Source organism: Bubalus kerabau, chromosome 4, assembly GCF_029407905.1.
Source record: "Bubalus kerabau isolate K-KA32 ecotype Philippines breed swamp buffalo chromosome 4, PCC_UOA_SB_1v2, whole genome shotgun sequence".
Lineage (NCBI taxonomy): Eukaryota > Metazoa > Chordata > Mammalia > Artiodactyla > Bovidae > Bubalus > Bubalus kerabau.
This window is the reverse complement of record NC_073627.1, coordinates 126,549,875-126,574,274: the sequence shown is the minus strand read 5'-3', so window position 1 is coordinate 126,574,274 and position 24,400 is coordinate 126,549,875. Positions and strand designations below refer to the sequence as shown.

At 50.7% G+C, this 24,400-nt stretch overlaps 2 protein-coding genes across 4 annotated transcripts; one reads left to right on the top strand and one right to left on the bottom strand.

The window, feature by feature from the left end:
* The first annotated feature begins 1,957 nt into the window (after positions 1-1,957).
* On the top strand, positions 1,958-4,414 carry SPAG8 (sperm associated antigen 8). Of its 2 annotated transcripts, XM_055578497.1 has the most exons (7): positions 1,958-2,097; positions 2,202-3,045; positions 3,147-3,321; positions 3,510-3,555; positions 3,640-3,754; positions 3,885-3,947; positions 4,056-4,411. In XM_055578497.1, the coding sequence occupies exons 1-7, from the start codon at positions 2,060-2,062 to the stop codon at positions 4,230-4,232; spliced, it is 1,458 nt and encodes a 485-aa protein (XP_055434472.1). In that variant the 5' UTR covers positions 1,958-2,059; the 3' UTR covers positions 4,233-4,411. The 2 variants fall into 2 exon arrangements, with proteins under 2 accessions (XP_055434472.1, XP_055434471.1); XM_055578496.1 differs by having other exon boundaries at positions 3,885-4,414.
* NPR2 (natriuretic peptide receptor 2) lies at positions 1,986-23,203 on the bottom strand. 2 transcript variants are annotated; one of them, XM_055578494.1, is made up of 22 exons: positions 21,764-23,203; positions 20,714-20,919; positions 14,700-14,813; positions 14,278-14,413; positions 13,940-14,034; positions 13,573-13,705; positions 13,257-13,341; positions 12,551-12,671; positions 12,315-12,389; positions 12,026-12,103; positions 11,690-11,794; positions 11,501-11,572; positions 8,450-8,609; positions 8,120-8,275; positions 7,876-8,044; positions 7,567-7,713; positions 6,953-7,076; positions 6,695-6,763; positions 5,471-5,645; positions 5,301-5,399; positions 4,941-5,032; positions 1,986-2,116 (listed from the first exon to the last, which is right to left on the bottom strand). In XM_055578494.1, the coding sequence occupies exons 1-22, from the start codon at positions 22,428-22,430 to the stop codon at positions 2,030-2,032; spliced, it is 3,165 nt and encodes a 1,054-aa protein (XP_055434469.1). In that variant the 5' UTR covers positions 22,431-23,203; the 3' UTR covers positions 1,986-2,029. The 2 variants fall into 2 exon arrangements, with proteins under 2 accessions (XP_055434469.1, XP_055434470.1); XM_055578495.1 differs by lacking the exon at positions 1,986-2,116 and adding an exon at positions 4,534-4,810.
* Between the last annotated feature and the right edge of the window lie 1,197 nt (positions 23,204-24,400).

The window sequence follows — 24,400 nt, the reverse complement described above, 5'->3', positions numbered from 1 at the left end:
GTCTCACCATTTTGCTTTTGAGCTACTTGTCTGATGCCTCTTCATCCTTAAAAGCTTTGAAAAAATGTCCCTCCATAAACACACGAGGTAGGCTTTTGACTGATACCTCAGCCCTGTGCCTGTTCTAAAACACAAAGAACCACCTTCAGTTCAGTTCAGTTCAGTCGCTCAGTCATATCTGACTCTTTGCAACCCCATGAATCGAAGCACGCCAGGCCTCCCTGTCCATCACAAACTCCCTGAGTTCACTCAGACTCATGTCCATTGAGTCAGTGATGCCATCCAGCCATCTCATCCTCTGTCGCCCCCTTCTTCTCCTGCCCCCAATCCCTCCCAGCATCAGTCTTTTCCAATGAGTCAACTCTTCGCATGAGGTGGCCAAAGTACTGGAGTTTCAGCTTCAGCATCATTCCCTCCAAAGAAATCCCAGGGCTGATCTCCTTCAGAATGGACTGGTTGGATCTCTTTGCAGTCCAAGAGACTCTCAAGAGTCTTGTCCAACACCACAGTTCAAAAGAATCAATTCTTCGGCGCTCAGCCCTCTTCACAGTCCAACTCTAACGTCCATACATGACCACAGGAAAAACCATAGCCTTGACTAGACAGACCTTTGTTGGCAAAGTAATTTCTCTGCTTTTGAATATGCTATCTAGGTTGGTCATAACTTTCCTTCCAAGGAGTAAGTGTCTTTTAATTTCATGGCTGCAGCCACCATCTGTAGTAATTTTGGAGCCCCCCAAAATAAAGTCTAACACTGTTTCCACTGTTTCCCCATCTATTTCCCATGAAATGATAGGACCGGATGCCATGATCTTCGTTTTCTGAATGTTTAGTTTTAAGCCAACAGAATGGGAAAGACTAGAGATCTCGTCAAGAAAATTAGAGATACCAAGGGAACATTTCGTGCAAAGATGGGCTCGATAAAGGACAGAAATGGTATGGACCTAACAGAAGCAGAAGATATTAAGAAGAGGTGGCAAGAATACACAGAACTGTATAAAAAAGATCCTCACGACCCAGATAATCACGATGGTGTGATCATTCATCTAGAGCCAGACATCCTGGAATGTGAAGTCAAGTGGGCCTTTAGAAAGCATCACTATGAACAAAGCTAGTGGAGGTGATGGGATTCCAGTTGAGCTCTTTCAAATCCTGAAAGATGATGCTGTGAAAGTGCTGCACTCAATATGCCAGCAAATTTGGAAAACTCAGCAGTGGCCACAGGATTGGAAAAGGTCAATTTTCATTCCAATCCCAAAGAAAGGCAATGCCAAAGAATGCTCAAACTACCGCACAATTGCACTCATCTCACATGCTAGTAAAGTAATGCTCAAAATTCTCCAAGCCAGGATTCAGCAATACGTGAACCGTGAACTTCCTGATGCTCAAGCTGGTTTTAGAAAAGGCAGAGGAACCAGAGATCAAATTGCCAACATCTGCTGGATCATGGAAAAAGCAAGAGAGTTCCAGAAAAACATCTATTTCTGCTTTATTGACTATGCCAAAGCCTTTGTCTGTGTGGATCACAATAAACTGGAAAATTCTGAAAGAGATGGGAATACCAGACCACCTGACCTGCCTCTTGAGAAACCTATATGCAGGTCAGGAAGCAACAGTTAGAACTGGACATGGAACAACAGACTGGTTCCAAATAGGAAAAAGAGTACGTCAAGGCTGTATATTGTCACCCTGTTTATTTAACTTATATGCAGAGTACATCATGAGAAACGCTGGACTGGAAGAACCACCTTGCTGCTGCTGCTGCTGCTGCTAAGTCGCTTCAGTCGTGTCGGACTCTGTGCGACCCCATAGAACCACCTTAGAAAACCTCAAAAATTTCTGCTTAGGTATGGAGGCCAGCGGAACTTTAAGAGCCGGGCTGACGCGGAAGGGAATCCAGACGGAAGGCAGCCATTCCAAACCACAGCGGGTTTAAGACTTCCGCCCCGCAGAGAACTTGCCAACACCCTGACCCTCCACGTCCGCCCAGCTCTAGTTCTGCGCAGTCTCCTGGCATGATTTGCCGTCCCTATGGCAACCCGGTAGCTGGCGTCGGAAGATGGAGACCTCTGAGTCTATTGACAGATCGCAGTCGCGGTGAGAGCCACAGCTCTGGCTGCGGGCGGAAGGGGACAAGGAAGTTAACAGACTGCTGTGCTTCTGACAGCTTTGCCGCTTTCATTTTTTTTTTTTTTTTCCAGATGTTTAGACTTACAGCCCAGCTCGGACGGACTAGGGTCCAGTTCCGATCCCTTTTCTTCTTGGGATGGCCGTCATAGCTCTGCCCTGGTAGCTGCAACCGCAGCAGCTTCAGCAGCTGCCACAGCCGCCTCCACTGCCAGAGCAGCTGCATTATGGACAAAGAGCCCAGCCCCCTACTCTCATGGGAACCTGCTCACGGAGCCCTCCTCTGACAGTCTGACAGAGCGCTACACTGGACCCAGATTTACCCACAAGATAAGCTACGGGAGACTCGGCTTTCAGCCTGCCTGTTTTTCCCATGTTGCTCGGAATCCCTATACTACAAATGACCTTAGCTCTAGCCGTAGCCCTATTCCTGGCTCCAGTTCTGGCCCTGTTCCTGGCTCCAGCTCTAACCCTGGTCCTGACTCCAGCTCTGACCCTGGACCTAGCTCCAGTTCTGGTCCTGGTGGTAGCCCTGGCGGTGGCTCTGGTCGAGGTCCTGGCCACGGCCCTGGTCCTGGTGGTGGCTCTGGTCAGGGTCCTGGCGGTGGCTCTGGTCAAGGCACTGATCTTGGTCCTGCTATTGATTCTAGGCATAGCCCAGGCCATGGCCATGGCCCTAGGTTAAACTTCTCTGCTCCTGTAGGCTTCAGAAACCCCAGGGGAGATCTTATCCCTAATTATACCGGCTGCAAACACCACTGTCACTGGGAGCCGCAGAAACAATCCTGGAAATTTTTAAAAGTCTCAGAACCTGGTGCCCGAGGGCTGTGGAAGCCCCCCGAAGTTGAAGGGAAGAGTACGGTTCTCAGTGAAACACTGCCACGGGGCCAGTGCCTTCTCTACAACTGGGAGGAGGAGGTATTAAGGTTTGACCTGCTCCCTTTTCTTGAAGGCTGCCCCCAGTTGATGGGGGTAGGTACAAGGAAGGATATCATTGTCACTCAACTTGGGGCCTACAGAGAGCCACCAACTACCTGGATCAAGTCCCAGTCATGCAGGATGGCTCTGAGAGTTTCTTTTTCCGACACGGACACCGGGGACTGCTGACCCTGCAGCCACAGTCACCCATGTCCTCCTGCACCACCCAGAAAGACTCATACCAGCCCCCAACAAGCCACTGTCAGCCAATTCGAGGTATGAAACATGAGAGAATGGGCAAGAATGAGTTCAGTAGAGAAAAAAATGAATATCAGGTGGGCCTATGGTTGTCTGAGGGGTATAAGGACAAAACCCAATTTTTCCTCCTTTCCCCAACTTTGTTTCTTCTGGGCCTGTTTCTTAAGCATCCTCCTCTATTCTGTCCATTCTCTGACCTCCCCCAGGGAAGCGTGAAGCCATACTGGAGATGCTGTTGCGCCAACAAATCTGGTGAGAGGCTGGGTGAAGGGAAATGGGGAGGGGGAGGACAAAAGTCAGGGGAGAATGCCCTTGACACTCCCCAGGCCTCTGTAGTAAAGAGGTGCAGGCAGAGCAGGAACCCACAAGGAAGGACTCTGAGGTCGAGTCTGTGACACACCACGACTACAAAAAGGAGCTGGTGCAGGCAGGGCCTCCTGCCCCAACAAAGGTAAGAACGCAGTCACCCCCACCTCCCACCCTTGTACAGCTGGGTCCTGACAGGCTGTGGGAAAGCAGCCAGCCCAGAGGCTGAAGAGTTAACTCTTCAGGCCAAGAGTTATGCAGTATTTCCCTCACAGATCCACGACTACCATACAGAGCAGCCTGAAACCTTCTGGCTAGAGAGGGCACCTCAGCTACCGGTGTGTGAGGGTGACCGGCTGTTGGGAGTGGGTGAAAGGAGGGGAGGAGGCTGTTCTGTCCTCACTTGGGGCAGAGCAGGCCCCGTCCTCATTCTGGCACTCCTCCAGGGTGTCAGTAACATCAGGACACTAGACACACCGTTCCGGAAGAACTGCAGTTTCTCAACACCTGTGCCTTTGTCTCTAGGGCAGCCGTTGCCCTTTGAACCTGAGAGTTATTCCCAACAGGGAGAAATATCTTCCCTTGCCTGTCAGGGAGGGGGACAGGGTGGTGGAGGGGGTTGAACTACTCCTGTCTAAGGGCTGAGGAGGGAAGTAGATGTGGAATATGGAATCTCCTCTCTGAACTGGAGAGGTGGGGAGGAAATGAATTGGTCTGTACTTGGTGACAGGGTTTTACATAAAAAGTGTTCTCTCTTATCCTGAGACTGCTGATTCAGTGATTCTGTGAGTTACTGTATCCATACCCCAGAACCTTTCCTTGGAGCCGCCCCTAACACAGACTATGTTACCCATAACTGTTTTTGTTTGTTTGTTTTATATTTGGCCAAAATATTCTGGTTTAGATACAGATATTTACAGAAGGTAGGGAGGAAGGGGACCAGGCCAGAGAGGAACAGGTATATGTACAAGACTGAGCTGCAAAGGGCAACAGTTTCCATATAAGGTGGGGGTTTTATGCATGTTGATTTCCATCTCATGTGACAATGTCCACTTCTGATGTGTGGAGAGATGATGGCTACTGCCCACCCAGGTACCAGCAGCAGGGGATTGTCTGACTTGGGAAGAAGTAGGGTTTATAGGAGCCCAGCAGGTCCTTTCCGCTCTCCTAGGAGCCAATAAGTTCGCATCTTTCCTTTTCCCTGGAATTGGGGGAGCAGAGATAATTCAGATTCTTCTGTTATTCCTCGTACCTCCCTCTCTTCCCCCACAGCCTCCACAGTCACGTTGATCCTCCCTTTCCATGACTCCCTCCCTGTGGCCTGCCATCACCTTCATCTCCACATCCCCTCGAAGCTCTAGCTGGAAGCATCCGAGCTCATCCAGGGCATCCTTGGTGGTAGAGGAGACATGAATCTTCAGGGCTGGGGCAGGACAAGAGAGATGATGGAAAGAGGAATTAAAGAAAAGGCAACCAAAGAACTGCAGTATCAGGGAGAGCTTTATCCAACCACCATCCCTCCAGAGGGTCTCAGTCTTCCCAGGGCACATGCACTAGAACCAAAATATGTCCAAGGATGGGGAAATCAGGAACTGCGGTCTATCCAATTGAGAGATTTGGAGGAACTCTGAAAAGAAGAAAAGGCCAACCCAGATGGAGGCTGGGGCTGAGGTTGAGGGTTGATGTCTCACCTTGACCGTTAGACTCCATTCGGGAAGCAGTGTTCACCGTGTCTCCAAAGAGACAATAGCGGGGCATCTTTAGGCCAACGACCCCAGCACAGACGGGCCCTGTGAGAAGAAACAGGTTGGAAGAGCCTGGGGAAAGTGGATACGAGGGCAGGAGGGAGAATCAGCCCTACCTGTGTGGACCCCTATGCGTAGCCGCAGTTGGTCATGGGGTCGGTGGCGGATGCGGAAGGAAGAAACTGCATCCAGTAACGCCAGGGCCATACGAGCAATTTCTGGGGCATGACGCTGACCATTTCTGCCTGGGAGACCAGATACCACCATGTAGGCATCTCCAATCGTCTCTACCTGATTGAGAGGGGGATAAAAAGGTCATCTCTATCTGTATCAATGGGCGTGGGGAAGAGTAAGAGGAGACAAGCTGAGTACCACTATGAGTCATCCTGGCAGCCAGGAAGCCAGACAGTGACTGCCAAATAAGTGCCCCAGTCCTGAGAATCTGGGAGAAGCAGGCCCAATGAAATAAGCCCTACATAGCCCAAAGTGTCAAAGGAAAGAAAGCAGGCACTTGGCTTTGTTAACTGTACTGAAGCTGTGTAAGAGAAGGTCCTGGTTTTTAGGGACTACACACAGACTTATTTAGGAATGAAGGGGCACTATGTCTGCCACTTACTTGCAAAAGGTTCAGAAAATAATTATATGGATATATAGATAGTTTTTTTTTAATAAAGCAAATGGGAAATACAAACAATTGGTAAATCCGAATAAAGGGTTTATGGGAATTCTTCGTTATGGTAAATAAGAGATGGCAGAGTGAATCCAAAGGGAAGGGACAAAAGTGGGTATTTATTATCTACACAATGTTAGGCACTTATTCACAATAAGTCTATTATTCCCATCATACAGATAAAATATCTGAGGCTCAAGGAGCTTCTCTTACTTGCCCAAGGCCACACAGTTAGCCACAAAGTCATATCATTTTTTACTCCCAAGCACCATAAAGCCTACCCTAAATGACTCAATGACTTCAACAAAAAGCTTTCACTACATAGCTTGTCCTTCATCCCAATATATCATTCTATACCCACATCCTGTATGCTCCCTCCATGTCGAGGGGATGAAGAGAAAAGATGGCTAGACTCTGACCATACCCTCAGGCAAAAAGTGGCAGACTAGATCTTGTGATGGTTCTGATTAGGGAAGCCTCAAGGATTCACAAGAGATTAGACTGGGATGTACAACTACAGTGCCAGAGCCTCAGTCGTCTATAAAGGGCACTCCAGCACTGGAATGCTGGAGACTCAAGCGGGAAAACTGACCACGGGGCAGGTAAGGCACGTGGGGTTCGGGGAGACTGGTTTTTAGAGTGTCAGTGGAAGGGCAGTCCCAGCTCTCACCTTGTAGACGTCAAAGTTGTCAATTATGGCATCGAAGCATGTATATAGATCGTTAAGAAGTGTCACCACCTAAAAGGGATAGGAAAGTAGAGGCCTCAAAACCCGTGCCTGACTTTCTAAGAATTCTTAACACACGAGCCGTGGCAAGATATGGAAACTCCAGAACAAGCTAGTCTTTCCTATTATCAAGTTTCTCTATGCCCCAGTTAAGCTTCCCTAGGTCCCCACCCCGTCCCTGGCCCCTAACCTGTCTCTCACCTGCATGGGGGTGCTCTCTGCCGACAAAGCTGTGAAGCCAACGATGTCACTGAAGTAAATGGTAACGCTGTCAAAGGCCTCAGCCTGTACAGTCTCTCCCCGTTTTAACTGCTCTGCCACTGAACTAGGAGGCAAGGGTACAGTCCAAGCCAGACTCAGAGAAGGGGGCAAAGGGAGAGGAAAAGAGTGTATGGCTGGAGCAGAGATGGGTTCTAACATGAAAGCTGAGCCTAGGGGAGGAGAAGGAAGGTGGCTGGGAAGTCCTGACAGTCCAGAGCAAGATAGGGTGGACACGTGGTGGGGGTTGGAAGAGGATCCCTGGGGCTGCAGGCCAAATGTCCTAAGATGGGACTGTTCTACCTACACTCACTGGAGTGAAGCTCTGGTAGAGCAGCATCCTAAGAAGAAGGGATAGGAGGCCAGGAAGAAGGCAGCACAGCTCATTTGGAGACAGAATGAAAAACATGGTCTAGAGCCAGAATGGGTTCACGGTAGCAAAGATGTGACAAAGCAGGGTTCTGAGGGTTGGGAAGGGAGTTGTCAGGAGCTGGATGAGGTAGAAAGCAACAGAGCAGATACCAAAGGAAAATTCAGGAAGGGGTCAGAAGTCTCACTGGGGTAGAATTTGGTAGAGCAGAGCCTCAGCCTTGCGTTTCTCCTCCAGGTAGGCCTGTGTGCGCTCCTCCACCAGCTTCTCCAGGTTGTTGGCATATTGCTCCATGCGCAACAGGAGGTTGTCCAGTATACTGGTGCCACCTTCCCTGGAAGGAGGCCATGATATGGTACATGCTCCAAGATGGTCAAGACTCCAGGGCTTTCTACCCAGCCCACCTACCCTCTTGGCCGCACCAGCCCCACCTCATCCACTAAGACTGATGAGGCCTCTATCCCTGGGGAGCCCCTGCCCCGTCATGCCCTCTTACTTGTTAAAGCGGCGAATGAAGCCCTTAATCTGTCCAAAGTCTGGTCGTTCAGCTGGGTCCTGGGCCCAACATCGCTCCATCAGCAAAACTAGCTCTTCATTCAGTTGCGTCCGGTCAATACTTGGCCGGAAATAAGGCCGCTGACCATTCCGGACCTTCTGGACAATCTCTGAGGGTGATCAAAGGCTTGGTTGAAGAAAAGGTCCTCCAGGTAGGGGAAGTGCCGGGTAGTAGATTGACTTACCTTTGGGGCTGAGATCCAGGCCCTCCAAGTAGAAAGGCCCACTGCGAAGTGCTATCTCCTGTAAGATGATCCCAAAGCTATAGACATCAGCCTTCTGCATGCCTGTGGTTGGCAGGGGGTTCCCACTGAGCAGTTCTGGGGCAGTCCACAGCTTCTCTGAAAAGAAGGAACCAGGTCCTCAAAGATGGAATCCCCAAGCCCACCTGGGCTCATTCGCATAATACTCGCCACAGTACTGCCACTCCAACTCCCTCTCCCACCCTCCCTAAGTGGAAATGATCAGGGCCGGGGGAGGGCAATGCAGAAGTGGGTTGTGGGGAAAGGCCTCACTGGCATAGAGGGCATGGCTGTCATCAGGTTCAGCAGTTGATCGGAAGCTGGCCAGGCCATAGTCTGTGATTTTGAGCACGAAACGACTATCCACCACACAGTTTGAGGACTTGAGACTCCCATGGGATGCAATAATGCTGTTATGGAGAAAGGCCATGCCCTGCAGGATACAGATCAAGTCATAGGATTGGATCATATCTGGCTTAGGATACCCCCTCTCCACGAGATGGGCATTAGCTAGCTGTCTAAAGATCTCAGGGCCATAAAAACAATATGCTAATTTTGAAAGGCATCATTTGTACAGTTTCCACTCGAAGCAGGCAAAAATAGGAGAGTCATCTCTTCCATGGGCTTCCCTGGTGGCTCAGATGGTAAAGAATCCACCTACAATGCAAGAGACCTGGGTTTGATCCCTGAGTTGGGAAGATCCCCTGGAGGAGGGCATGGCAACTCACTCTAGTATTCTTGCCTGGGAAATCCCATGGACAGAGAGCCTGGCAGGCTATAGTCCATAGGGTTGCAAGAGTCCGACACAACTTAGCAACTAAACCACCACCATCTCTTCCTGGTACCTTAAGCAGTATATCAGCGCCTAAGCACCAGGGACAGGAGACATACATAAGAAGAGGGACAAGGGGAGCTATCAGCTATTACCCTGGAAAGGGCAGTTTGTCTTCCGAGTAATGAAGGGAACAGAATTATGAGGGTGAACTCCAAGAATACTACACCCATGATGGCCTCAAATGCTTGGCCACTGCTCAGGAAGGCGTGCTTTGAGATCCAGGTATTAAGACTACCTAGATGCACCAAGGAAGATAAGCCAGTTGGAAACTTTAACATATAATCATAAACAGGCAGGCAGGTCGAGATGGAGAAGAAAAGTGATCTAGAGGGAATGCGTACCAGAGAGAAAGTGGAGAAGATGGTAAATTAGGAAAACCTAGGACTTCCCTGGTGGCATAGTGGATGGGAATCTGCCTGCCAATGCAGGGGACACAGGTTCAATCCCTGGTACAGGAAGATCCCACGTGACCCAGAGCAAGTAAGCCTGTGAACCACAACTACTGAAACCTGAGCACCAGAGCCTGGGCCCTACAACAAGAGAAGCTACTGCAATGAGAAGCCCATGCACTGCAATGAAGAGTAGCCCCTGCTTACGGCAACTAGAGAAAGCCCACATGCAGCAGTGAAGACCTAGCACAACCAAAAATAAAGACATAAATAATTTTTTTTAAAAACCCTGGAAAATGGACCAAGGTAGGAGGTAGCTGCCAAATCAATGCAGAAGCCTGAAACTTCTGACCCAACAGGGCCAGAGAGGAGAGAACCTTTGCCTGTGAAGGACTCTTAAGGCAGGTCCTAAGAGGATAGAGTGATGCTTCCCCTGGGAAGTCAGTTTGGGTGGAATAAAAAAAGGATACAGTGCTAACCAAAACTCCTCTAAATGTTTAGCATTGGGCCTAAACAATTCAAAACTCTAGTCTCTGTGAACTCTTTCTTCTTATTTGTTTCATCTTGACATCAACAAACCTTTGGAAATCTCCAAATTTGTGAATATAGATATGATTAGGCTTCTGGATTTGTTATAAATCACCTTTCCATCAAATCATTGTTCTCTTAAGAGTCATGTTTTTCTTATAATTTATCATCACATCTCCAGTTGAGCACCACATCGTGACCTAATAATTTCTCTCTCATGTAATGGCAAACTTTACATTACACACAAAATTTTTAAAATAACTTCATTAGAACTCATCAGATTAACCAAAGCCAGATCAGGTGTGGTACAGGTGATCCACTAGGCTAGCTCACTGACCCAGGGACTTGCTTCTAAACACCTGTGCAAGATGCAAATTTGCTGCTGCTGCTGCGTCGATTCAGTCGTGTCCGACTCTGTGCAACCCCATAGACGGCAGCCCACCAGGCTCCCCCGTCCCTGGGATTCTCCAGGCAAGAACACTGGAGTGGGTTGCCATTTCCTTCTCCAGTGCATGAAAGTGAAAAGTGAAAGTGAAGTCGCTCAGTCATGTCCAGCTCCCAGTGACCCCATGGACTGCAGCCTACCAGGCTCCTCCATCCATGGGATTTTCTAGGCAAAAGTACTGGAGTGGGGTGCCATTGCCTTCTCTGAGATGCAAATTTAGATCTCCACAAATCCATGGATCTCTGGGTCACTTGAAAATAGCTGAAGCCTAGTATCTTAAATGGACAAGGCAATGGCAACCCACTCCAGTACTCTTGCCTGGAAAATCCCATGGACGGAGGAGCCTGGTAGGCTGCAGTCTATGGGGTCACTAGGAGTCGGACACAACTGAGCGACTTCACTTTCACTTTTCACTTTTCACTTTCATGCATTGGAGAAGGAAATGGCAACCCACTCCTGTGTTCTTGCCTGGAGAATCCCAGGGACGGGGGAGCCTGGTGGGCTGCCGTCTCTGGGGTCTCAGAGGCAGACACGACTGAAGCAACTTAGCAGCAGCAGCAGCAGCAGTATCTTAGAAGATACCAAATGATCAGCATCGTTTTCCTTGGCTTCTCAGTTTTATTTAGAGAAGTAAGTAAAACTTACTTTTTTAATGTAAATTTAAACTTTACATTTACTTAGTAAAATGTTCTTTTTGAATTTCAGTTTTTCTGAACAAAAGAGCAGATATGCCACATATTGGCTAGAGGGTAAATGACAGAGAAAAATGAGGGTAAAAAACCCAGAAGATAAGTATGTTTGGAGACCCCATTCATTTTTCCCTGCTAAGAGATTTTAATGTAAACTCTTGGAGGTTAAAAAAAATAAAAGGATGATGGAGAGAGATTTGAGGTGTCTAGTGTAGGAAAACAAAAATTTGCTATGAAGACTCTTTGTGGCAAATAAAACTCATTCCTCCCAATTGAAAGCCCCAGATCCCTTGTTTACCCATTATTAGCCAATCTTCAGAATAAGGGGAAGTGGAGAGAATGGAATTTTTAGAGGACCAGGAAGAGAAATCCTAAGCAAAGACAGAAAAAAGGAGGCATTATTAAAGTGGATGAACTCAAGGAGTGGGGAAGACTCACCTTAACAAGGTCATTAATGAGTGAATAACGAAACATCCAGTCCAGGTTGATGCTGTCATTTTCCAGAATATCCTGGTAGGTGACATGGAATAGGTGATGTGACTATCCTTGCCCCACTGTCACCTGCACAGTTGATGTAATTTTGGGTCTATCTCCCTTGCCCCCATAATCCCCACCTAGATCCCACACCTGTAAACTCCCACGAGGACAATACTCGGTGACAATGCAAATGTTGGGAGGGTCTATGCAGGCACCAATGAAGCGAGTGAGATGGTTAAACTGAACATCTCTCATCTAGCCAAAAGAAAAAAAAAAAGGAAGAAAAGAGAATTCAAAGAGCTAAAAATTAGATACAGAAATCTACCACTACAGGAAAGGACCTTTCTCTTAATTGTACTCACAACTCAAAGTTATTTATAAATGACCCACTTGCCCTCCCAGCCAGTATTACTATTCCCTAGTCCTCTCCTTCCCCTTCCACATCCATGTCTATCCTGGGCCCTCAACCCATACACCATGACTTACATGTTTGAGTTCAAACAGAACCTGCCGGGTCAGCTCGATGCGCTTCTTATTCACATGCTTGATGGCCACAACGTTTCCCTGAGGGTAGGGGTGAAAGGGGAAGAGGAACATGAATCTCTGAAGGAGCCTCTGGGTGCTGGGAAAGACTAGAGAACTGTGGGAGGACCCAGGAGCTCAGCCAGACAGAGAGAGGAGGCTGACAAGGGGCAGAGGGTCACAGGAAGAGGTGAAAGATGAGGATGAGACAGGATGAAATGGTGGGAACCAGAATAAGCGGATGACTGTTCACCTTGAAGTGACCGGTGTTGGCAAAGATCTGGTATTTCCCATGGGCTGTCATGAGCGAGCCGTAACTGGATCCCCGCTGGGGCCAAGGGCAACATGGAGGCGGAAGGATGAAAGGAACATTAGATGGTGTGGTGGTGCAGGCGCTATCATTACAGGCTGATGTGCTGGGAAAGGTCCAGGGTACGAAAGGACAGGCACTCAGAGGGAAGCGGAGGGGCAGCTGAGAGGAGGGCTCACCAACGACAGCGTGAGGCGACTGCCTGCACCCTTGTGGCATCGCTCTGAATTGCCGAACTGCAGCTCTTCCCAGCGGATGCGCCACAACATGCTGGCCAGCTCCTTCTCCAGCATCAGTTTTCTGTAAGGACTGCACCCCTCAGCTGACTGGCAAGCCCGATCCTGCCACCCCAGAAGCCAGCTGCAGGGTGGTGGGGGCTTCCCGGCAGCTCTTGAGGCTGCAGTTGTCACACCGAGAGACAGGTCAGAGAGAGAGTGAAGCACTCTCTGTGGGTCGGACACAAGCCCTGTGCTTATGTAAAAACACAGAGGCTGAAAATAAAGTACCTTCTTAAAATGCTGCCCGACTCTTTGCAACCCTATGGACTACAGCCCACCAGGCTCCTCTGTCCATGGAATTCTCAAGGCAAGAACAGTGGAGTGGGTAGCCATACCCTCCTCCAGGGGATCGAACCCACATCTCTTATGTCTCCTGCATTGGCAGGTGGGTTCTCTACCACTAGTGCCATGGTAGCATCCATGGAAAGTTCACCTTTGCCCATAGAAGACCCCACTCAAAATCACTAATTCTAGACTAGTGTACCCAGTCTAGAACCAAAGTCGGGGTGGGGAAACAAGACCAAGGCTAAAAGACAAATGACAAGAAAGGTTAGAGACGACGGAGTTACAGCTAAGGGAGCCTGTCAGCGCAAAGCTCAGAACTCACCGGAAAATGAGGAAGCTGGAAACACCAAACATGATGAAGGTGATTCCTGTGCCCAGTGCCACAATTGCCAGAGTTGAAAGTGGAGCTGAAGGGGAGAGGGGGACCCTGAGAAAGACTGTGTGTGGCCTTGTGAGCCAGAAGGGGGCGATGCTCTTAGGTGCAGGGAGCAGACCCATCTCAAGGTAGAGAGGAGGGAGAGGGTAGAGGAGACGAGATGAAACAGAGCTAAGAGTCAGGGGCAGCGGGGCATGAGGAGGAATAAGAGAAAGGAAAGCAAAGGGGGGAAGGGCTGCTCCCAGTCCCTGCACACACCCACTTTTATCACAGGATGGGTCGTCCATGTCAAAGGCACAGGGGGGATTGTCCAGGGGTGGGGCCCCCTTCACCCAGGGAATGGGCCGTCCTGTCCACCAAATCTGCTTCTCGGCTCCCGAGTAGTGGGCTGCAGGCTGTGAGGATGGAGAGAACGGGGCCCACAGGCCTGCTCCCACCAGCCTCCTCGCCCCACACCCAGCTACTTGGCTGCTTTTCTCCCCAACCTGCCGCTCCCCCCACCACCATCATGCAGCTCCAGGAGAGAAAGTAAGGCCCTGCCTCAAGTGCCTTTGGTTCTGCCCCCAAAAGGACCCTAAAAGCTGGGTTTGTGGGCCCCACACTCTCTTCCCTGCCTCCTCCCCCATCACCTGAAAGTCCCCGGAAACCAGGTCTCCCATGGCCCACAGGACAAAATCAGTCTCCCGGTCATTGTTCTTGTCCATAACGACCAGTCCAGTTACACCTAAGACAGAAAGGAGCACCCCTTACTTGGAGATCTGCCCTTGGTCCCTATCCTATCTTCCCAAGCCCTCTAGTTACCTGGCGGTCCGTCCCTGCCCCCATTCTTAGCATGTGTCCACCTCAGCCGGGTGCTCTGACCCCAGCTAACTCTCTCTCCTGCCCCTGGTGTCTGTGTTTGCCTCTGCCCACTCCACTCCTGAGCCTGAAAGCAGCGCTCTGGCCCTCATCTGACCCTCTCCATTACCACGGTATCTTCGTCCTTGCATCTTCTCAACAATTCGAAGTCCGTCTTCCCGGGTGCCTCCCTCCTGTATGGTCTCGTTCAGGACTTCGGCGTACAGAAGGATCCCATCATAGAAGCAGCCAGCAATGAGGTTCATCTGGGGGTGGTAACTTCAGCAGTGCTCTCCAAAGGTCCTGCCAGGCCCCTTCTCCAGCCCCCCTCCCATCTCTGAGATCTCCTTCTTCTCCTCCTCCTGGTTTGTTTTCTTCCCTCCTCCCATAACTAAGGGGCCATCCCTGCCTCACTAGGGCAGAAGGGAAAAACCCAGATGGAAGCCCCCCACAGTAGGGCTGGCCCTGTGGCCAAGGCTGTATTCTGAGTTAGGGAGAAGAGCCTTTCCTCAAAGCCTGGCCTGACTCTCAGGGAGAGAGAGATCTGCTTACCAAGGAAGGGGCCAGCTCCACACCAAAATCTTCCCGTGCTCTAATCAGAAGACGATTCTGGAATTCCTGGTACTCAGGATTCGGGGGTTCTCGGTATGTGATGACCAATACCGTCTGGACCCACAGCACATGGGAGAGTGAAAAGGATTCAAGATGGGAATTAGGGGAAGAGAGGAAGCAGGAGAGAGAAACGTGGTGAAATACACATGATATAAAATGTACATGGGTGACCCTGAAGGCTGAGAGGATACTAAACACTGTGTGTGTGTTTAATACATCTGGGAGAAGGGCTGGCACTCCTCCATACAAGGTAGATAGAACCATCTGTTTACGGATGGTTCCGGGAATGTGGAGACTAAGAAACAGACAAAGTCAACTCCATCCCCCAAATGGCCTCTTCATCTTCCTGAAGCCCCTACTATCCTTCAAGGCTCCTCGGTCCCTTCCTTTCTGGGTACCTGTTACCAGCAAGGACAACCCTGAGCAACAGCGCCTCTCCTGGTGTTAATACTGCTAATACTATCAGCAGAATGTTGGCCCAGTGCTTCCACCCAGTGAGTTAAAGAGATTTCAGGTCCTATGACAAGTGGGGGAAATACTTGTGATACAGTGATTCCATCTGTAAAAAGATGGAAAAAGCCACGAGCCCATTCCTTTAACGTGTGTAGAACACCCACTATATGCAGTACTGCCCTGCATACCAGCCTAGTCCCACAAGTCATGAGTCACAAGGAAAGCACACGGTCCCATGCCCACACACACCTCACAGGTAAGCCAGTGACACATGTGGTCTCAGCTGTGCACACTTCTCACTGGCCACGGTCAGCATTTCTCTGTCTTCCACGGGGGTGCCTGCCTGGCTCCCACTGCCCTCCCACACTTCCCCCTTCCCGGCCTCGGCCTGCACCTCAGGCCTCCACAATCACTAGCCTCTCTGCCTTGGTCAGAAAACTGGCATGGCAACTTTGGGGAAAGACTTTAGATCAATATATTTTGTGAAATGATAGATTAAAACTAGTCATTTCTAACAATTGTGTTAATCCATGTCTTTAATCCCTAAAGTACTGTAGAGATACTAGATATATTACTTATGATCTATTCTAGATCAATTCACTCCAGGTACGAAATAGTGAAGTCAGTTTATAACACATATTCAATATATAGACTAGAGTTTGCCTACTGAGGTAATTATTCTTACTGGAGCGTGTGGATGCTTGACCACACATTGCTAATACTCTCCCATTGTCAGGCAGAATTAAAAAGGAGAGGGAGACTGAGGGTGGGGCTGGAAGGGTTCATTCAGGAACACTTACTCAATGAATAAAATAAAAATAGAAAGGTAGGATATGGTTGACAGTGCAAAAAGTTAGTTAAAAGACTCGAGGGACTTCCCTGGTGGTCCAGTTGTTAAGAATCCACCTGCCAGTGCAAAAGATACAGGTTTGAGCCCTGGTCCGAGAAGACCCCACAGAGCAACTGAGTCCATGCACCGCAACTGCAGAGCCTACGCTCTAGGGCCCGTGCTCCACAGCAAGAGAAACCATTGCAATGAGAAGCCCACACACTGCAACAACCGTAGCCCTGACTCACCACAACTAGAGAAAGCCCACACGCAGCAATGAAGACCCAGCACAGCAAAATAAATAAATAAATAAATAAAATGCTTAAACATTACAAAAAGAAACTTGAAAAGATCAGGCTTCACACAATTTACATTTCAATACAAATGTTGATAATAGATTTCCAGTGCTTTTTAAAAAGTAATTCCCTAGGTTTGTTTGTTTGCTAGACCAGCAGTTCTCAAATTTTTTTGGTCTCACAACCCCTTACTACTAGAAATTACGGAGGACTCCAAGGAGTCCGTAATTTGGATTACATCTATCAATATTTACCATAGGAGAAATAAAACTGACAAAGTTTTAAAGCACAAGAATACACAAGCACACCTTCTATAGCTGCCAGAGTGATGACATCATCTCACATCACGTAGCCTCTGGAAAACTCCACTGTACAATCATGGAAGAATGAGAGTGACAGAGGCAAATAACATCTCAGTATTTTTAAAATAGTTTTGACCTCATGGTCCCCATAAAAGGATTCCAGGGGCCCCCAGGATCCCAAGACCACACATTGAAAACTGCTATGCTAGACTCTTCTGCTGTGGTTACTAGCTACTAAAAAAGAGAGAGAGAAGCAGAAGAACCTCCAAAGAATTGCTGTTTTTGCTCAGGGGCTAGAGAGAAGGTAAAGGTAGGTCATTGTGTCCCATTTCATAGGGGACCCCAGGTGGAAAAAAAAAAAGGCAAGCAAAGGCTGCCAAAAATGAGTGCAGCAGTGATGGAAGCCAGAAGGGCACCCAGGAAATGTGGAAGGGCAGCAGACACCTGGCTCAGCCTGTGGGCCCACCCACACCTAACCCCGATCAACGGACAGAATGGTGGTCTCCAGAAGAGATGCTGCCCGACACAGCCCTTGGTTTAGTGCTAACTTCCATTCTAGATGCTGGAGTACCCCCTCTGTAACTCAGTCTCATGCTGGTCACCTAGGTGGTGGCTTCTGCCTGGGTTTCTGGGCCAGTCTGTCTAATGTTCTAAAATGTCCAGACAGAGGCTCTGGGTCCTTAGAGCTGAGTCATTTGTTTAGTTCCACTGTATCTACTTATTTTCCCCTCTCCTGACTGATCATCTCGGTTTATAGTATCTGCCAGCTCTACTCCTCTCTAGAACAATTCCTGACTCTGTCCCCCTCTTCCCAACACACACCTTGATTTAACTCAGTAAACACGTGCTGGGCACATGGACTACACAGTTAGGCATGATCCCTGCCCTCTAGCAGCTACGGTTTAATGACATTTAAAAATTATAGCAACATACTTAATTTTAGGGTCTTCTCCCCCACTCTAGCTAGTATCTAGCATGAGCCGGGACCTTTTCCTTGGGCATGACACCCGCCTGGAAAGCCGTGGATATCTGTATATGGGGCTCCTCACCTCTGCTGCCGCCTTTTCCAGGTTAGCCCGGTCCAGGACCACAGTGGACCAGGTATGTCTAGGGTGTGGCCTCTCTGCTCTTTCATCCTTGTCTGAAACTGACCACACAATCTCCCTAACCCCCTGCCCGGCTTCAGGATCAGAAAAGGCTAAGAAGAGCTTTGTCAGAGGATACCCCATCACCCTCTCTCCCCACCTCACCACCTTGATTTTCCCATTGGCATGTTCTTGACTGTCCCTTCTCTTATACTGTAGCAAAACCTCTCTCTTTGCTTTTCTGTCTTAATAATGCCTACAGTGAGTGGGAGAGCTGAGAATTAATTTATAGTCGGCCCTTGAGCAACATGGGTATGAACTCAGGTATCAGCATGGGTCCACTGATAATGCAGCTTTTTTTTTTCCAGTAAACACAGACCATGGTACTGTATGATCCATGGTCGGCTGAATCCACAGATGTGGAACTTCTGATGGGAAGGCCCGACTGTAAAGTGATGCTCAGATTTTTGACTGCATGGAGGGGTGGGTGTCCCCACTTCCCACAATGTTGAAAGACCAATTGTCAGTAACTAATTGTTAGTGGACTATATCCCTCCTCCCCTATCCTAAGTGCTGGGGCCTCTTGGCTGATAGGAATTCTCCCACAAGAGAGACAGATGTTCCCTCAACAAAGAAAATGTGGCCCAGAAGGCTGTGGAGTCTTCCCATATGGGAGGGTCAGGGAGACCTTCCTTGACCACGGTAGCGAAAGCACAATTCCCTTATTACTCTCTTCTCAAACCACTCCATTCTTTTTTTTTTTTAAAGTACCATACCACATCACAATTTGTTCTGTACTAGTATTATTGCTTATTTGTTTATGTTGGTCTACTCTACTGAATGTGGACTCCAAAAAGGCAGGGACTATATCTGTCATGTTCTCTGCTGTATACTAGTACCTAGCACAGCAACTGGGACGTAACAGGTGCTCAGTAAACTCGAATAGAATGAGTCAGTCTTCAGGTGACTCAAACATTGACTGAATAGTAACTTCCAGAGGAGACAGTTAGACACAAGAGTGGGAAATCCGGTCCAGCCTGAGGATTCAGGGATTGTTTCTAGAAGGGAAGATAACTGATCTGAGTCCTAAAGAATGCCTTATTCAGACAGACAAAAGGTGAGAAGGTCATTTTAGGCAAAAGTTACAGCATCAACAAAGCCTGTCCTGTCACTGCCTGTGTTCACGTGTGACAGTCACAGACTCAGGAGGGCAAACAGATGTGTCATTCATAGTCAGATGCAACCAAATACAAAATCACACCACAGCCACAGGGAGCTCAACCCAGTGCTCAGTGACAACCTGGAGGGGTGAGCTGAGGAGGGAGATGGGAGGGGGTCTCAGGAGGGAGGGCACATATGTATGCCTGTGGCTGATTCCTACTGATGTGTGGCAGAAACCAACACAAATATCGTAAGCAACCATCCTCCAATTAAAAAAAAAAACAACAAACAGTCATATAAAACCTCACTTACTGGAGAAGGTGGCCAAACAAGTCCAGCACTTATACATACCTACTTAGAGTCAAACAATCTAAGGGTTGAAAGGACCTTAAGGTTATCCCATATGCCACCTCAAATCCTTTTGGGAAAAGGAGGGATATGCATAAATAAGTAAAAAAAAATACTTATGCACACAAATCGGTGAAAAATTGGTGGAAGAAGAGGGGAGCAATTCATGGGTATGATTTTAAGAGGCAGAGATTTGGGGTGAAGGGAGGAAGAGTACTGTGAACAGAAGGAGCAGAGAGCATAAAGATGGGGGGCAGCGTTTGGTCGCGGATTTGAGAGAGGTTTAGCCGCTGACATACTCAGCAGTACTGGAAAGTAAGATTTTAAAAGTGGGTTGAGAACAGACTGTAGAAAATCTTAAAGGTCATGATAAGGAGTCAGGACTTCATTCAGTAGGAAATCAGTCATTTAAAGTTTTGAGCAGAGAAGTGAACAGAGTCATGTCACTTCTCCCTACAAGTTGTTTCTCACATCCATTTCTTTTCATTCCTGCTATCATCAACACCCCCTGGAGAAGGAAATGGCAACTCACTCCAGTATTCCTGCCTGGAAAACCCTGTGGACAGAGGAACCTAGCGGGCCACAGTCCATGGGGTTGCAAAGAGTCAGACACAAATGAGCAAACATGCATCCTTACCACAGCTCAAGCCCATACCTCTAGGCCGCATTCTAGGCTAGCACATACAGGTGGTCTCACTGCCTCCCATCTTCTCCTCTTCCAATCCAACCTGAATTCTGTCAGTATACTTCTCATCACAAAAAAACAAACAAACCAACCAACCTCGAAAACTCAGCCATTCAAGTCCAAGCACCTCAGTCTTAGGTTCAGGGCTCTTCTTAAGCTGAGGCTACCCCTGCAACATTATTTCTTATAATCTGCCCCAAGTGAACCACTCTTTCTTGTCAGGTCAGTTTGCCTTGGACCCCCAAACAGGTCCATTTCTGTCTTTTTCTCTTAGCCGCCTAGATCCTCTTTCCCACTCTGACTAGGAAAACAACATCTGTCTTTAAAGTCACAATAGAGTCTTGCTTCCTTTATAAAAGCCATCCCTAAACCCATCCCACAGTGACTCTCTCCTCTGAACCACTCAAGTTCTTAGCATCTCTTCCAGGACCCATAATCACATCCTATCTCATACTTATATCTAACTGTACTGCAATCATGCCTCACCTCTTCAGAAAGGGTGGAAGCCCTCCCAGGGGCTGGGACTAAATCTTCTCCTAAACATTTCTCCCTGACAGTATATCTACCATTGGTACTTAGGAAAGCCAGCCATTCCAAGATCTTAAGAGGTGGCCTTGGCAGACTCACTGAGAAAGAGCCACAAAGGTGAGACTAAGCTAGAAAATCCTCTGCCCATTTCACCCCTATAGTTTACAATTCTCCCCTATTGCTGGGGCTTCTGTGGGGTCTTGTGAGAGAAAGAGAATCCCCCAAAAGTTCCTCTCCCCCTTCCTTCAAGTTTGGTTCAAATGATACCTGAAATGCTTCTCTGAGGGCCTGGGCCTGTTCCCGGGTGCGATTATCCTGCCAGGGCCGGCCCATGGAGCGTGTGGGGCCTGCACGGAGACTCTCCCCAAAGACATCCAGGTAAAAGAAGACGTAGTCCCCGTTGGTCAGGTTCTCCCTCTGGGCCTGCAGCAGGATCTCATGCAGCATCTCCAGAGGGCCACAGATGTACACAACTGCGGCAGGTACATGACAGAGGGGCCCCTGAGAGAGGGGCCGGGACCCTCAACAGCCCCCTTTCTGACCGTCTGCATTTCCACGCTTAGCAAGGAATAGAGGCCCGAACCTATCAACCACCCACCAGATGTGCCCCATCCCTCCCCTTGGGAGTCTATGTCATAAGTACCCTGGGGCCATAAGGACCATCTGGCAGAAGTCAGAGCCTGAGTCCAGACTCCAAAGGAAGGGAGCTATCCCTCGAGCCCCTCCCCTTCCCAGAGCGCTGCCTTCTGCTCCCCACCCAGACCTCCTCACTCCCCCACTCTGCCCTGCCTCTCCCTAGGCTCAAAGGCACTGATTGCTCAGAATTTCTCTCAGTATGAGCTTTACCTGTCTTTCCCCACCAAATCTGCTGTACCTCAAAGCCCATTAACAGAGTCCTCACTCTTCTTATGCCTCCAAGGGGTCTTGGCAGCCCAGTCTGAGAAGTCTCTGCTCACAGACAGGCACACATTTTGGAGTGACCATCAACTACATTCACTACTCCAGGGCACTCACATTGCTCTCCAGATTCAACGTCCCCCAACCCCATACTCTCCCTGACCCAAGCTTCACCCTCCATGCTATCTTATTTCCTGTTCACACTACCTATGAACGGCCACCAGCAATGCCACCCCCCCACCCCCGCCCAATACAATGCCTCGGGCCTCTCCCAGGGGCTCCATCCATGTCTGCTTCTTGATCCCAACCACCACCATCAGTTCCTCAACACCCATCTACATCTACAGCCTCCCAGTGCTGAGCCCCAGGGACACCGCAACCCTCCTCCCCTAGCCCTAACACAGCCCGGGCCACACTCACTGCGCCCGTTGGCCCGGATGAAGTGGGTAGCCTGCTCAGGGCCCCCCGGCTCACGGGCATACACCTGGTGCTGTACACTGAGGTTGCTGCCCTGCAGGGCCTCAAAGACTCCCTCGATGGTGAAGTAGTGAGGCCGGTCATCTGTGCGAGCATCCAGATACAGCAAGGCAGCACGGGCAGTCCAATTGAAGTGCCCGTGGAGCGTCACTACAAACTCACCCAGCTTGGGAGCAGAGGGGCCAGTGCGCACCAGGGTTCGGTAATGCTCACTCTTAGCCGAAAAACCAGAGGCCACAGCACCCGCGGTCAGCAGGGGAAGGCGCCAGTGTGAAGCAAAGCGAGCCACAGAGGCAGCGGGGTACACGCAACCCGGGCCCAACAGAAGGTCGGGGTCATGGTACAACTTGAGATCCACAGCGCGCAGAGGGGCCAGGTACTCAGAGCAGGCGCCGTCCAGCTCAGAGCTGACAAAGCGGAGGTCCACGGGCAGCGCCCGGCCCAGTGCCTCCATGGCAAGGGCCACAGCGGGACCCACCCGTGGCCAGGCCCAGGCATAGCTCAGGTTGTGTTCGGGCAGCACCACCGCCAGCGTCAGGTTGCGCGCCCCGGGAGGACGCACCCCACCTGCCAGGGCTGCCACCACCAGCAGGAGAGATGGCAGTGCCATGGGGAGAAAGCAGCGGCCCCACCGCCCCCAGAACCCGGGGCCAGGCGGGCCTACGGGAGAGACACCAGCACCACCCAGCCTGGAACCAGGGGAAGACCGCCAGAAGAGAAGTGATGATGAGCCAGGAGGGTTGGGACACAGGAGAGGGGCAGGGATGGGCGAGGAAAAGGAGGGAGCGGGTGAGGACTGGGTCCAGCAGCCCAGGGCAGGGACTGAGGAGGACTAAGGGTAGGGTGGCAGGAGGACGGCGGGACCGAGGGGGCCTGTGACTGGGATGTGGACAGTGAGGGGTGAAGTCGGCTGATGAATCTGAAGCTGAGGAGCAAAAGGGGATCCGAGACTGGGATGGGGTGGGGGTGGGGGACAGGCTGGTACAAAGAGAAGGCCTGGGGGGCACCTCACGGCCGAAGGGGCTAGGAGGGCAGAGAGCTGCGGAAAGGAGGACCAGGGGGGTAAGGTGGGAGGGGGCTGGCGCGGCGGAAGGACTGGGACCATGGGCGGCGGGGAGCGAAGCGAGGCCTGGGCCGGAGGGGAGGGAAGGCAGGGGTGAATCTCCCTGAGAAGGCTTCTCCCGAAGCTCCTGCTTGGACTAACGGGCCCAGGGCGCTGGTCCCATCCGGAGCTGCGGCGGCCCCGCCCGTGTCCCAGCTCCTCTCTGCTCCGCTTCTCCTGGGCCCGGGTGGCCGGCGCAGCCCCGCGCTTCCTCCCGCCCCCTGCCTGGGCCCCCGGGCGCGCCGCTCGTCCGGGTCAGGTCGCCGCGGCCCGGCCGTCTCCGCTCGCTGCGCCGGCGGCGGCCGAGTGCGACTCCCCGGGCAAGCCGCCCGCCCCCGCCCCGCGCCTTCCCCGCCCCCTCCCCGCGGCCCCTCCTTCTCCCCCGCCCGGCCCCACCCTCCGGCGCCTGCTGTCTCCCCCAACCCGCCCCTCCGCCCCCCAACCCCTACCCGGCCGCCCGGGGACCTCACAGGTCTCACACCCACCCAGGGGGCGCCGCGCAAGGGCCTCCCAGGCCGGCGAGGTTCCGGGCGTCCCCTCACTTTGAGGCCTGCCCGGTCTCCTCCGGGCCCCCCGGGCCACCCCAGCGCGCGCTGTCCTTGTCACTCCCAGGAGCCAGGGCCTGTCTACACGGCCCTCGCACATCCCGCTCTTCTTAGGGTCTCCTTTCTCAATTTCCTCGAGTCCCTCAGACACTCCAGCCTCAGGAAGAAGTCTGGAACCCCCACGTATTTGGTATCCTCACTTGTCCTCCACCTAGCGAGCCACACCACCCTTCTCACTGCTGCGAACTCTCTCTCCTCTTTACCAGCAAAACATGCTTGCTCCCTGGAAGAACAGGCCCCTCCAGGACCAAGGTGTCCCAAGGACCGATTTTTCCCGAGTCCTTACGAAGTCCATGAGTCTCCCTTTTCCTTAAGACTTAACTCTCCAATCTCTCTTCCTGGCCCTACGCCCCGTCTGTGCCCTCCCGGGTCCTCAGAGGCCACCACAGCCCACTGGGCTTCCATCACACCATCTGTTCCTGGGCAGGACCCCAGAACAGCCTCTTCTCTTTGTCTTCCTTCACGGCCCAGGCTCGCACCCGACAAAAGCTCAGGGACTGACTCAGCAGAACATTTCCAGCAGTGGAAGCCCACTGTGTCCCCTTTGGGTTCCACCCTCCCTCCTAAGCATCCAGCCTAGAAGGCTCACCCCAGATACCTCAGATCTGGAGGAGCTGATCTGATTGCAAGGACCAGCTTGGGAGGGATGAAATCATGGTTGCTGGGAGGAACTGCCATGGGACCTTAGGGAGTTTTCCTCAAATTGTCATTAAGGAGATGCACATCAACCCATTTTCCTCCCCCCTCCCAAGAGCCACAGTGCATCTCCTGCTTCAGGCCACTTCTCCAGCAATCACAATTCCAAGAAGCTGAGAGCTCCCGGAGTAGAGCGAGAAGGGTGGGTGTGCAGGGAGAGGAGGGGCCTAGTTTCTC

What these genes read in the sequence shown, in the direction of transcription:
- NPR2 (XM_055578494.1), bottom strand. Translation starts at nt 22,430, where the DNA reads ATGGCACTGCCATCTCTCCTGCTGGTGGTGGCAGCCCTGGCAGGTGGG. An exon ending in GTCCTCGTGGGAGTTTACAG is followed by an intron (nt 11,573 to 11,689) that starts GTGTGGGATCTA and finishes GTCACCTACCAG; the next exon opens with GATATTCTGGAAAATGACAG. An exon ending in CTCTACCAAATTCTACCCCA is followed by an intron (nt 7,077 to 7,566) that starts GTGAGACTTCTG and finishes CTTGCCTCCTAG; the next exon opens with TTCAGTGGCAGAGCAGTTAA.
- SPAG8 (XM_055578496.1), top strand. Translation starts at nt 2,060, where the DNA reads ATGGAGACCTCTGAGTCTATTGACAGATCGCAGTCGCG. An exon ending in TCTACAACTGGGAGGAGGAG is followed by an intron (nt 3,046 to 3,146) that starts GTATTAAGGTTT and finishes TGGGGCCTACAG; the next exon opens with AGAGCCACCAACTACCTGGA. An exon ending in CTGTTGCGCCAACAAATCTG is followed by an intron (nt 3,556 to 3,639) that starts GTGAGAGGCTGG and finishes AGGCCTCTGTAG; the next exon opens with TAAAGAGGTGCAGGCAGAGC.